This window comes from Oryza brachyantha, chromosome 4, assembly GCF_000231095.2.
Source record: "Oryza brachyantha chromosome 4, ObraRS2, whole genome shotgun sequence".
In the NCBI taxonomy this organism is placed as follows: domain Eukaryota; kingdom Viridiplantae; phylum Streptophyta; class Magnoliopsida; order Poales; family Poaceae; genus Oryza; species Oryza brachyantha.
In genome coordinates, this window is record NC_023166.2 from 16,208,587 (window position 1) to 16,219,905 (window position 11,319).

Below are 11,319 nucleotides of genomic sequence, written 5' to 3' on the forward strand. Positions count from 1 at the left end.
CATATGGCATCCTCTTCAAAACCATGATATCTTGTTCAAGAATTTTAAATTTAAATTCACACGATTATCACAATTATTATCGATAATCGTGCTACTATGGTACCACGGTTTTGGCCCCTCCACGATAATTAAACAGAACCCTGTTTGTTGCTCGTTCGATTCAGAGGTTGATGGCACAAGGACAACCGTAGAAAATCTGCATGCTCTTATCAGTCGACCCAAATCTGACCATTAGTTGCCTCTTCGTTATTTTATTTTCCTATAATGCATCGTCAAAAAAGCATACGACTTTGCGCTTGGGCGGCTTGGCTACACTACTACTATCCCACTACAATCGACTGCTACCAATACTGTGCAGCCAGCAGCCGGCTGATCCAACCCCCTTCCGGCCTAGGCAGTATTTGGAAGAGGGTTTGGGCTCAGGTTAGTCACAGCCATGATCATATTTTTTGAATGGATAGACAATACGTAAAAATCTACTATATATAAGTATTTTTTGAAATCAAACAAATCTATTTTTCCCAATATAAGATACTACATCCGCCTGTTTAACGTTTGACCGTTTATATTATTTGAACATTTTATAAGAAAACTAAAAAATAGTCACATACAAGTAGTATTCATGTTTTATCATCTAATAAAAAAATTAATTGTAAAACTTTTTAAAATAAGACATGCGGTCAAATGTTGGACATAAGTGACGTAAAAATACACTCTTTCTTTGACAGAGGTAGTATCTTGTTTCGCATGCAGTTGGAATGATAAGCTTTCGTTAGAAGCTACTCCACCCGTCTCATAAAAATTAACCTATACTAGATGTGATATATCATAGTACAATGAATTTAGAAATTTGTTATAGGCCACGTTCGGTAACTATGGGGATAAGTTAACTTATGTGATACGGAAAACGTAACCATAGATTAGTACATGATTAATTAATTATTAAAAAAATATGAAATAAACTAATATGATTTTTTAAAGCAATTTTTCTATAGAAAACTTTTGTAAAATATGCAAGAGTAGTTCAAAAAGCTTATACTTGAAAAATGAGAAGGATAAGATTACTAAACGGCATGCCGAACGCGACCATATAGGACATGTCATATTCTGTTATTCAACACTCTATTTTTAGAGTGTTAGTTGCCACTGATTCATACATATTTATTTATGTGGAACCACGTTTTGTTGGCTAGTGGGTAGAGGTCAATTTCAGTCTTCATTATCACTGGTCACCAACAAGGACAATGATAGCTGGCGTACTTCAGAGACTTTTAAACTCAGGTAGGGCGTCTCCTTGTTGTTCATATGTCCCGAGGTAATTATAAACTGCAGTATATGTGTATGTGCGTATATATAACTCTAAAACATGGAATGTTAATTTAAATTATATATGTTAAAACTAAGATTAGAAATATGCATAATTTATATGATTCAAATTTAAACGTGTATGTAGGATAGCATATTACATGTTAATCACCTTGAAGCATTTTTTAAATTTTTTACTGGCCAATTGAATACCATAAAATACGAGAACCTCCCTCGAGTACTACGTATTAAAAGGGTCCACCTAGTAATTAAATGTTTGAAAATTTTAATTTTCAGATCAGTTCACTACCGTTAGATGATAATTTGAAGACATACAAGCAAGTTAAAAAAAATTTCATACACGCACTCCTCAGTCCCGCATACGTTATGTGCTTGACAGAAAAAGAAAAAAAATCAAATGTTCTATCACTAGCAAAAGTGGTATTAAAATGGCCTATTAAAACCCATCCCCATACTTCGATCATTCAGGCCACTCTCCCGCTCGGACAGCACTGAGAATGGCAGCCAACGGGAACCAGCCGGCGGATACGGTGGCCGTCGTGGCGGTGCCGTTCCCGGCGCATGGCCACCTCAACCAGCTGCTGCACCTGTGCCTCCAGCTCGCGTCGCACGGGCTGACGGTCTACTACGCCGCGCCGGCGCCGCACGTCCGCCAGGCAAAGGCGCGCGTGCAAGGCTGGGGCGACGAGGCCCTCCTCTCCATCCAGTTCCACGACCTCGACATCTCCGCGTTCGTCTCCCCGCCTCCCGACCCGGCCGCCGACACGCCCTTCCCCTCCCACTTCATGCCCCTCTGGGAGACGTACACGGCGGGCGCTCGCGCCCCGCTCTCGGCGCTCCTTGACAGGGTGTCCGCTTCCTTCCGCCGGGCCGTCGTCGTCACCGACACCATGAATGCCTTCGCCGTCGAGGAGGCGGCGCGGCTGCCCAACGGCGAGGCGTTCGGGTTGAACTGCACGGCCATCTCGACCGTCCTATTGAACATGGGCACCGGCCACCGGCTCCTGCGCGAGAATGACCTCCACTATGTCCCCATGAACACCTACATGACGGAGGAGTTGGAGGATTACGTGAACGAACGGGCCCGACCGTGGCAATCGTTTTCGTCCAGCGCCGGCATGCTCGCGAACACGTGCCGAGCGCTCGAGGGTGATTTCATCGACGCTTTCGCCGAGAACCTGCAGGCTGATGGCAACAGGAAGCTCTTCGCGGTCGGGCCGCTAAACCCAGTGCTCGACATGGGCACACTGAAGCAGCAGCAGCTGGGCCGGCGGCGGCACGAATGCCTTGACTGGCTCGACAAGCAGCCCGCGGAATCTGTGCTCTACGTGTCGTTCGGCACGACGTCCTCCCTTCGAGTGGAGCAGGTCGCAGAGCTCGCCGCCGCACTGCACGGCAGCAGGCAGCGGTTCATCTGGGTGCTGCGCGACGCCGACCGTGGGAACATATTCGCGGACTCCGGCGAGAGCGAGCGCCGGTACGCGGAGCTTCAGTCCAGGTTCTCCAAGCAAACCGAAGGCACGGGGCTGGTGATCACTGGGTGGGCGCCGCAGCTGGACATCCTCGCGCACGCCGCCACGGCGGCGTTCATGAGCCACTGCGGCTGGAACTCGACCATGGAGAGCCTGAGCCACGGGAAGCCGATTCTTGCGTGGCCCATGCACTCCGACCAGCCATGGGACGCCGAGCTGGTATGCAAATACTTCAAGGCCGGCCTGCTAGTGAGGCCATGGGAGAAGCACGGCGAGGTGGTGCCGGCGACAACCATACAGGAGGTGATCGAAAAGTTGATGGACTCTGAGGAAGGGTTGGCGGTGCGGCAGCGCGCCAAGGAGCTCGGTGATGCCGTCCGTTCATCGCGCAGTGACCTGGATGACTTCATTGCTCACATCACAAGGTGATCAAAGAACGCCGTGTCAAAAAAACAACCTTTAAACTTATGGAGTGGCGGTTTGATTTCAATTTGGAGTTTAACGGATCCAAGTAAATGGTTCTCGAGTCTTAAATCAGGTGACTCTGTATTTGGGTCGAATGAAATAAACATATGGTGTTGTAAACTTGGAGATGTCCAACTCATTCCAGTTTTCTACAGGGTGTACCTTGGTTGTATTTTTTTAATAAAAGATTATCTGATTTTTTAGCTATTTAATAACTATAAATGATGAAATCAACTAATATAAAATGAAAAATCTACTCCATAAAAATGATACGATAACCGTCTATATATATATTATTTCTATACAAAATACACTATTTGACGGTTCAGAAAACATGAGTGCAAAAGCCAATGAATAATTTACTTAAAAGATCAACAAAGCTCTTTTGTTGTGTTGTATGCTGGCTTTACATGGAGAAAGCATTTGAAAAAAAAATACTAATCCCTCCTTTTTTTAATCGATATCGTTAACTTTTGAATATATGTTTGACCTTTGTCTTATTCAGAATTTTATAAAAATATACAAATTATAAATCATGCTTAAAGTTACTTTAGTAATCAAACAAATCATAAAAATACTTTTTAAATTTAATTTTTTATATAAGATAAATTATCAAATATAGATCTAAGGGTCCACGTGTCAATTGAAAAAATGAAGTATGTAACCACATAAAGTTGCGTTCTGAATGAACTTTGTAATAAGTCCGATGGTTCGAACATGACAAAAGGGCACATGCAAAACGGTCCCTTTCGTTTATTTCTAGAGCACAACGATCCAAACGAGTCCAGCTCCACACACACACCACCATGATCGAAGTGCTGACATCAGAACCGAGAGAATAGCCATCACCCTTCTTTAGTGGATGGGGGATAGAAATTTTCTTGTTTTTCGTTACCATATTTTCAAACTATTAAACAATTTTTTGAAAAAACTCTACGTGGGATTTTCTTTTTAAAATCAAGTATATTTTAAAAATTGTAATCGCTAATAATTAATTAGTCATGTGCAATTGATAAAACGAGTTTGTGTGAAATCCATCTAAACCTATAGCACGTTCGCATATACTTGAGCTTATTAGCTAATTTTTGAATTTTAAGACTTAAAGTCCCGGTTGATTTTGGGGTTTAATCATAGTTTATTTTTATTATTTGTTTTTATATCACTAAGAACAAGCTTATAAAATTCTTAACTTTAGATTATTTTTAATTATCCCTAACTACAAATATACAACTTGTTTTTATCTTTCGTCGCTTCTTTCCTCCACATAAGCACGAATCAATATGTCAATTCTCGTATCTGGCTACATCACCTTGACTCACTCTAAGTATGCTAACACACTACCTCCAAAATCCCAAAATCTGCATTACTAGAGCGCTACCAACTGTAACACACGTTCGCATGGTATCCTATTTATACTTTCGTCCTCACTTCATGTAAAAGGGTCAATCTGAGAATATCATGGTTGGAGCACCAAGGTTTATAAGCAGATCCTCACCTACTTAAACTTCTAATGTGATACTAAATCATCGCTACACTTCTACTTCTAGACCGCATGGACAAAACACACACTACTAACAGACTTCAAACAGACTAGGGTGTTACAGATTTTCACTTACTTATTGCCCATGAAGATTAATGGTTGTGTCCCAGCTGGAAAGAGATGTAGCAACCATTGAAAGCTGGAACAGCTTGCGCGCCTGGCTTCACTATCATCTAGTCTATTGATCAAGCAGTAGGTCTCATAATTGAGCAATATTTTCACAAGGAAATATTTTCAAGGACGGGCACTGTTGCCTATAGCTATCGCATTAAGCACTTAAAAAAACTCTCCTCGGTCGTGTATATTTTGTGTTTAAAATAAAATTTGGTTAACTTTTATAACTTTGGCTATGGTCATTTCTAAAATGACAAGCTGAGCATATCTTTTAGATTCTATGTAATGAAACATGCTCGCGCTGGTTCAAGTCCTAAATTTAGCATATGTTTTCATAGTGAATCTTTCATAGACAAGTTTTATCGTGAAAAGCAGGCTGTTACATTTTGAGATGAAGGGAGTAGATTTTATGAATATATTCTAATATAAAATTCATGATCTAATATTTAATTTTTTACCTAATATCATCCTAAACAAGAAATATTTATGACGGGAGGAGTAACCAAACTAAACTTAGTCATTATAGAGTATTGAAGAAACTTTGCATGTCTGCAGCGACTATGTTCGTAACTAGGTAAATTAATTGTTCAGGATACAAGAGCCTAAATTACTTTCTTCATTTCATAATATAGCTACCCTGAAACTTTGTGGAATGATTAAGAATTGCGGTGTAAGGTAAATAATTGGATACAAGAGCCTAACTTACTTTCTTCATTTCATAAAGAGCAATTTTACAGTATTTAACAAGGTACCAGAATAAAATTTTGGTATCTTTTAGTACCTAGGTACTATAAGATACTAAATTTTACACTAAAATTTTAGTATCTCTCTATACTTACTCAATTACTGTAAAATTGCTCTTTCGTAAAAGAGCTAAAAGGGCAAATACTAGTTGAATCATAATTGGATATAGTATTTTTCTCCTTTTTCCTTTTGAATCATTGCCGATCGGTTGCATGTGACTTCATCGGACTAGAATAAGGTCCCCAGGGTATAAAACTATAAATATGTGCACCGGCCCCCCGTAAAGAGATATTTAACTTTTTGTCACTCTTACGAGTGGTTAAAACAGATTTATCACTCGCTGTCTATGTTATGTGGACCCTTATGAGTATATGGCATATGGGTCCAATGACAAATTTATTATCACCACCCATAAGAATGGCAAAAAGTTAAATGCCCCCATGTAAAGACAATAACGGTTCAGCACATACGACCCTCGGAGCATCATCACCCTTAGCTGTAATTTTTGACATAGTGAGCTACCAGTTGAGCTGCATCGGTCTCAATCTCCGACACTTGAGTGAGTTATAACCATATTGGCAAGATTGGAACTTTCTTGGTTAAATTCAATATTATGATTAATCATATATTGTTGCTTTTTATCGTATCAGCTTAATTTATGTTACTTTTGACTATGTAATTGTTATGATCAATCACCTAATGCAATTTATATCGGCTTAATACTAAATTATTTGCTATATTTAATTTCATAATGTCTCAGTTAGGGCTAATCTATTAGAATATGGTCATCAAATAGTTCATATTAAGTTGACGTATATTGCTTATTGTTTCATCGATGTTCTAATCAAAGAGTTATTTTGTTTAGATAAACAATATAAGTTATTGATATCAAAAGATAGTGTGAATATACTAATTGTATATCTTTTAAGCATAATCCTATATATATTCTCTCGGTTAGGTCCAATTTATCAAAGTTATTCTCAATAAATTGGATTGATTATTTTGACAAATCTACGTAGGATCTCATTTGGTCGTAGCCAACGGCCATCATCGGCTCATTATAGTGGTAGTTGATTTTGATCTATTAAATTGTATAATCTATCCTTAATAATCATAATTTTATGTTGTTTCGGTTAAATTCTATCTATCAATATTATTATTGGTAAACTAGATTAGATATTTTATAAATTTTAGTTGGTTATCAATTAGTTGTAGTCGAAGATATATACAAGTTCTTATATATTTATTGGTCTCACTGATAACATAACCAATTGTCTATTACGATGCTTCTAGGTCAATCAGCTTATCTCAACGGCTCTCATCGGCTTGTTAACCAATCAAATGCTTATTTGATCCATTTTTTCTATCATCCTTGCCAACTGCAACAAATTAACTAGCACGTCCCCAAACTTCAAGGTTTGGGATCTACAGTTAAGTAGATCTCTTAAGACTTTAGCGACGTTGGTATAGATTTTGTGCAACACCACCAGATATAGGATAAGAAGTTTTGTTTAGAAATTCACATTTTACATCTCCTAGTCAGCTATATACTTAAACTATATAGGTATTGTCGATGCTTTGTATTGGTACTAAATACATGGGTGACAAATGAAAAGCCAAGAACAATGGTAGGCAAAGGACATGGGTTAACGAGGTTCGGGGTCTCAATGAGAGATAGGATCCTATTCCGGTTGTATGTGTATTATTTGGTGTAAACAGAGCGCAATCAAGATGTTGCACAATCTTCTATCATATGATCCCTTAAGGACCTCCTACATCCTCTTATATACGAAGGGGCAAGGTTACAAGTGATAGAGAAATAATATAGAGTAAAATACATGGCCGGTTCTTAAACTTGTGGCGCGGTACCACTTAGGTCCATAAACTTAAAAAATACACGTTTAGGTCCATAAACTTGTTTTAATGTATCATCCAGGTCCATGAAGTTGTTTTAATGTATCATCTAGGTTCATGAATTCGTTTTAATGTACCATCTAGGTCCATAATTTTAGACGTTAAAACGAGTTCATGGATTTATGGACCTAAGTGGTACCATGCCACAAGTTTAAGGACCGACTATAGACTTTACTAAATAATATATTAAGACTAAACCTATCTGACTCATACCCAACTAGTTCTGAAAACCCGAACATATAATACTAATACTTGTCATATTCCTAATCGCTTACCACAATATCTATATTTACATTATTCTTTACAATTCTGAATCCCCTTCACTATATAAATATGTACATTACACAGGTATATCCATATCCTGGTATCCCACATGTATATGTTTTTGGACCGAATGAGTATACCCACATGCATGGAATGTCTTACATATCGAAGCATATGCTCTTATAGCCTCTGTGGTTCTGAATACATCGATTCATCGTGCTTTAGTACTCGAGATTTGCTTCAGTTAAATAAAAAGTATCTCGAGATACCTGGTATCAAATTATTTCTGATCGTTGGATCTAACAGTGTGCATACTACTTAGCTAGATCTAATGATGAGAAATAATTTGATACCTCGAGATACTTTTTGTTGGACCGAGGCAAATCTATTAGTACTCACAAAATCTCAAATAAATCATGATCTGCTACTTGGTAGCATCATACTATCATTGACCAAAACCGTACGGATTTTTACCAATTTCCTAGCTTGGTGCATGCCAGTTATAAGGCAATGCAAGTATAATCTGTATTCAATTTTAACCACGTGAACCATGCCCAGATCAATATGCCAGCTGAATTGGGTGACTCTATTTGCTTAATTCAATGTACAAATGAGCTAGTAGCTGCGCTGCCTGCTGCGCATTGGTCTACAAATCGGAAGAACTGAAGATCTGTGCGAGCGATGTCCATGTCCCGGACACCGCAAGCGCAGTCCCGACGACGATGACAGCGACGTCACCGGTGAGCCCGGTCCACCCGGTCTCGGCGCCAAACACCTTGAGGTGGAACGCCGCCGGCAGCACGAACCCGAGCAGGACGCAGACGCTGCTCCCGACGAGCGAGAGGAAGTCAGCGAAGTTGGGCACGAGCATGGCCATGAGCCCGACGACCATGACGAGGATCCAGCGCAGCCACCAGGCGAAGCGCTTGCGGCAGAGCAGACGCTCGGCGACCTCGTAGACTGGGTTCATCATCACCGGCATGGTGAAGAAGAGGTTGATGCACAGCCCCAGCTGCACGGCGACGGACAGCCACCCGGTGCCGAGGTTGGTGGTGATTATGTCCCGCGTGGCCGCGCCGAACGCGAGGTACCCCATGGCGCCGAACAGCCCGTACATGACGGCGATGAACGCCATGGACAGCGCGAGCGTGCCACCGAACTTGCGCTTGTCGGCGGCCTCGGCCTCCAGCGGGAGGACCATGCCGATGCCCTCGAAGGCGTAGACGGCGACGCCGAGGCCGTAGAGGAGCTCCGTGGGTCCGGCGAAGGCGAACACGGGGGGCTTGTTGGCGAGCCAGGAGGACACGTCCTGGCCGAGGACCACGCCCATGGCGCCGAGATCGACGACGTCGGCGAAGATGCTGAGCGGCGCGAGGAGCGTCAGCGTCTTGATGGAGTTAAGCCCCAGCTGGAACGGCAGCATGACCCAGATGAAGATCGCCTTCGCCGTGAGGAGCGGCGACGAGGGGGACGAATCCCCAATCGGGCAAAGGTGCGCCATGGTGTTGGAGATGAAGATGAGGTAGCCGACACAAAAGCTAGCCTGGCTGAGCACGAGCATGGCGTCAACGACGTGCCGCCCCGCAGCGCCGCACACGGCGGCGCCCAAATCCCCGAAAGAGGCGATCTTTGGGTGGTCGTAGGCGAGGCGGCGGCGGCAGGCGACGAGCAGCATCATGCAGTGGTAGGTGAGCGCGGCCACGGCGAGGAGAAGGATCGACCCGGCCACCCAGCCGGTGCGGGAGAAGGTGTAGGGGAGCCCCAGCACGCCCGACCCGACCACCGCGATGAACAAGTTGGCGAACGTCTTGGGCTGCGACGACAGGTGGTGCCCCCCGCCGCCGGCGCCGCCGCCGTGCCCATGGTGCGGCAGCAGCGGCGCCGCGTCCAGCCGCGACGACGACGAGCTCGCCTCCCTACTGTGGAACCCCATAGTGATCGCTCGCTCGCCGGACCAGCCGCCGCACGCCGACGAGCTCGCTGCCCCGCGACGAGATGGGGATTCGGGTGGCTCGCCTCGCCGCGCGTTTCCCCTCTTGTAGCGGGAACCGAGCCACGAAGCAGCGCAATCAGTCGAGTCGAGTCGAGGTGGGTCATGATGTCGCGGGAACGGAAGTCTCGTGGACTTTTCTTCGCCAAAAGAAAAAAGAAAACCATCCTGCGCCTGGTTCACGACATTCCTTGTGCGTCGTGTACTCGCGTGATGACGCGCTGTTAGGCTGGCTCATGGACGAGGTGCACACGATCGTTCGCGGCTCCAATTGGAAATGGAACGGTCAGTACTTCTTCGGCACGTGTGGTCATGGACTTCTGGATTCGGCTTATGTTTATATAAACCAAAAATTAAACTTTAAGTTTAAAAATTATCTTTGGGTTTTTTATTATAGTCTAATTTTTAGTATTTAACTCTTAAATCGCTAAGAATATATATAAGTCTAATTTATAAATTATAATTCATTTATAAATATATTATTTAATATTTTTCTATATGATACTGCCCAACTTTAGTTGTGTTTCTCCCACTCCCTGTGTTTAAGTTTCAACTCGGTCCCGTCTCCTTTTGTTAATGGGAGGATCACTACGAGTCCGACAATTAACGCGCTATATCTTCGTGTAAATGTGTAGCCGGCAGGCTGGGTGCAGTGTAGCCGAACAAACGCGCTAAGTAACCGGGTGATCGATGGCCGACCCGCTAATGCATCTGGACAAAAAAAAACGCGAGATGCGGCCTACTCCGAGCAGGATCCGGGGCCCCGCGGATGCATGGCTAGGTAGGATGTATGTGTGCGTTTTGTGATCGTGTGCCAACTGCCAGGAGCCAACACAGACACAGTAACGTTGATGTCGCAGTGTGTACTGCGTCTTCTGTCAATACGCAGCTGGTGCATGCACTTGCTCACGCGCGTTAACCAATCGCCTTCTATTTTTTTTTCTCTCGGTGAAGAAGCTGCCATCCTTGACGACCTTGGGTAAATTGGTGCGGTTTTAATGGCTGTGCTTAGCGATTGGAAGCTGGCGTTACCGTGATATAACTGGTAAGTTATTGAGCCTTCTTTGCAACATACTCCATATCAGGCTATCAGCGTGCGTACGCATAGTTATTTCAAGCTTGTAGGTGTTAGGCTGTTTATTCGAAACCCATGTGTGATCCGATCATTCTTTACTATCACGTTCCATGTCAGTTTGCAAATTTCTTCATATCTCGTTGAAAGTTAGGTACGGAGTTGTCCGAACTTCGGCCTCTGTTAAGTCTTTTGGGTTATAGAATTGCATTGCTTGGACCCACCCCACCATCGCTTTATTTAATTCATTTATAACTCTTGCTGGTACGTGTTTATGAATCGAGCGACGTGAGTGTATGTACCAACACAGTTACAACTAAACGCTCGTCAAGATGCAAGCTCAAAAAGAAAGAGAAAAAAAAAAGAAGAAAACAATCCCATGCCTATCATGCACACTCACAGCAGAGCCATGTCGAAG

The 11,319-nt window shown here is 43.1% G+C and overlaps 2 protein-coding genes across 2 annotated transcripts; one reads left to right on the forward strand and one right to left on the reverse strand.

The window, feature by feature from the left end:
• The first annotated feature begins 1,804 nt into the window (after positions 1-1,804).
• Positions 1,805-3,454, forward strand: LOC102700050 (cis-zeatin O-glucosyltransferase 1-like). Its single transcript, XM_006652584.3, has one exon. The coding sequence runs from the start codon at positions 1,824-1,826 to the stop codon at positions 3,225-3,227; it is 1,404 nt and encodes a 467-aa protein (XP_006652647.1). The 5' UTR covers positions 1,805-1,823; the 3' UTR covers positions 3,228-3,454.
• A 4,871-nt stretch (positions 3,455-8,325) lies between these two features.
• LOC102700331 (amino acid transporter AVT3B-like) lies at positions 8,326-9,859 on the reverse strand. The gene has a single exon (XM_040523335.1). It carries the CDS (start codon positions 9,770-9,772, stop codon positions 8,486-8,488), a length of 1,287 nt encoding a protein of 428 aa, XP_040379269.1. The 5' UTR covers positions 9,773-9,859; the 3' UTR covers positions 8,326-8,485.
• Between the last annotated feature and the right edge of the window lie 1,460 nt (positions 9,860-11,319).

What these genes read in the sequence shown, in the direction of transcription:
- LOC102700050 (XM_006652584.3), top strand. Translation starts at nt 1,824, where the DNA reads ATGGCAGCCAACGGGAACCAGCCGGCGGATACGGTGGCCGTCGTGGCG.
- LOC102700331 (XM_040523335.1), bottom strand. Translation starts at nt 9,772, where the DNA reads ATGGGGTTCCACAGTAGGGAGGCGAGCTCGTCGTCGTCGCGGCTGGAC.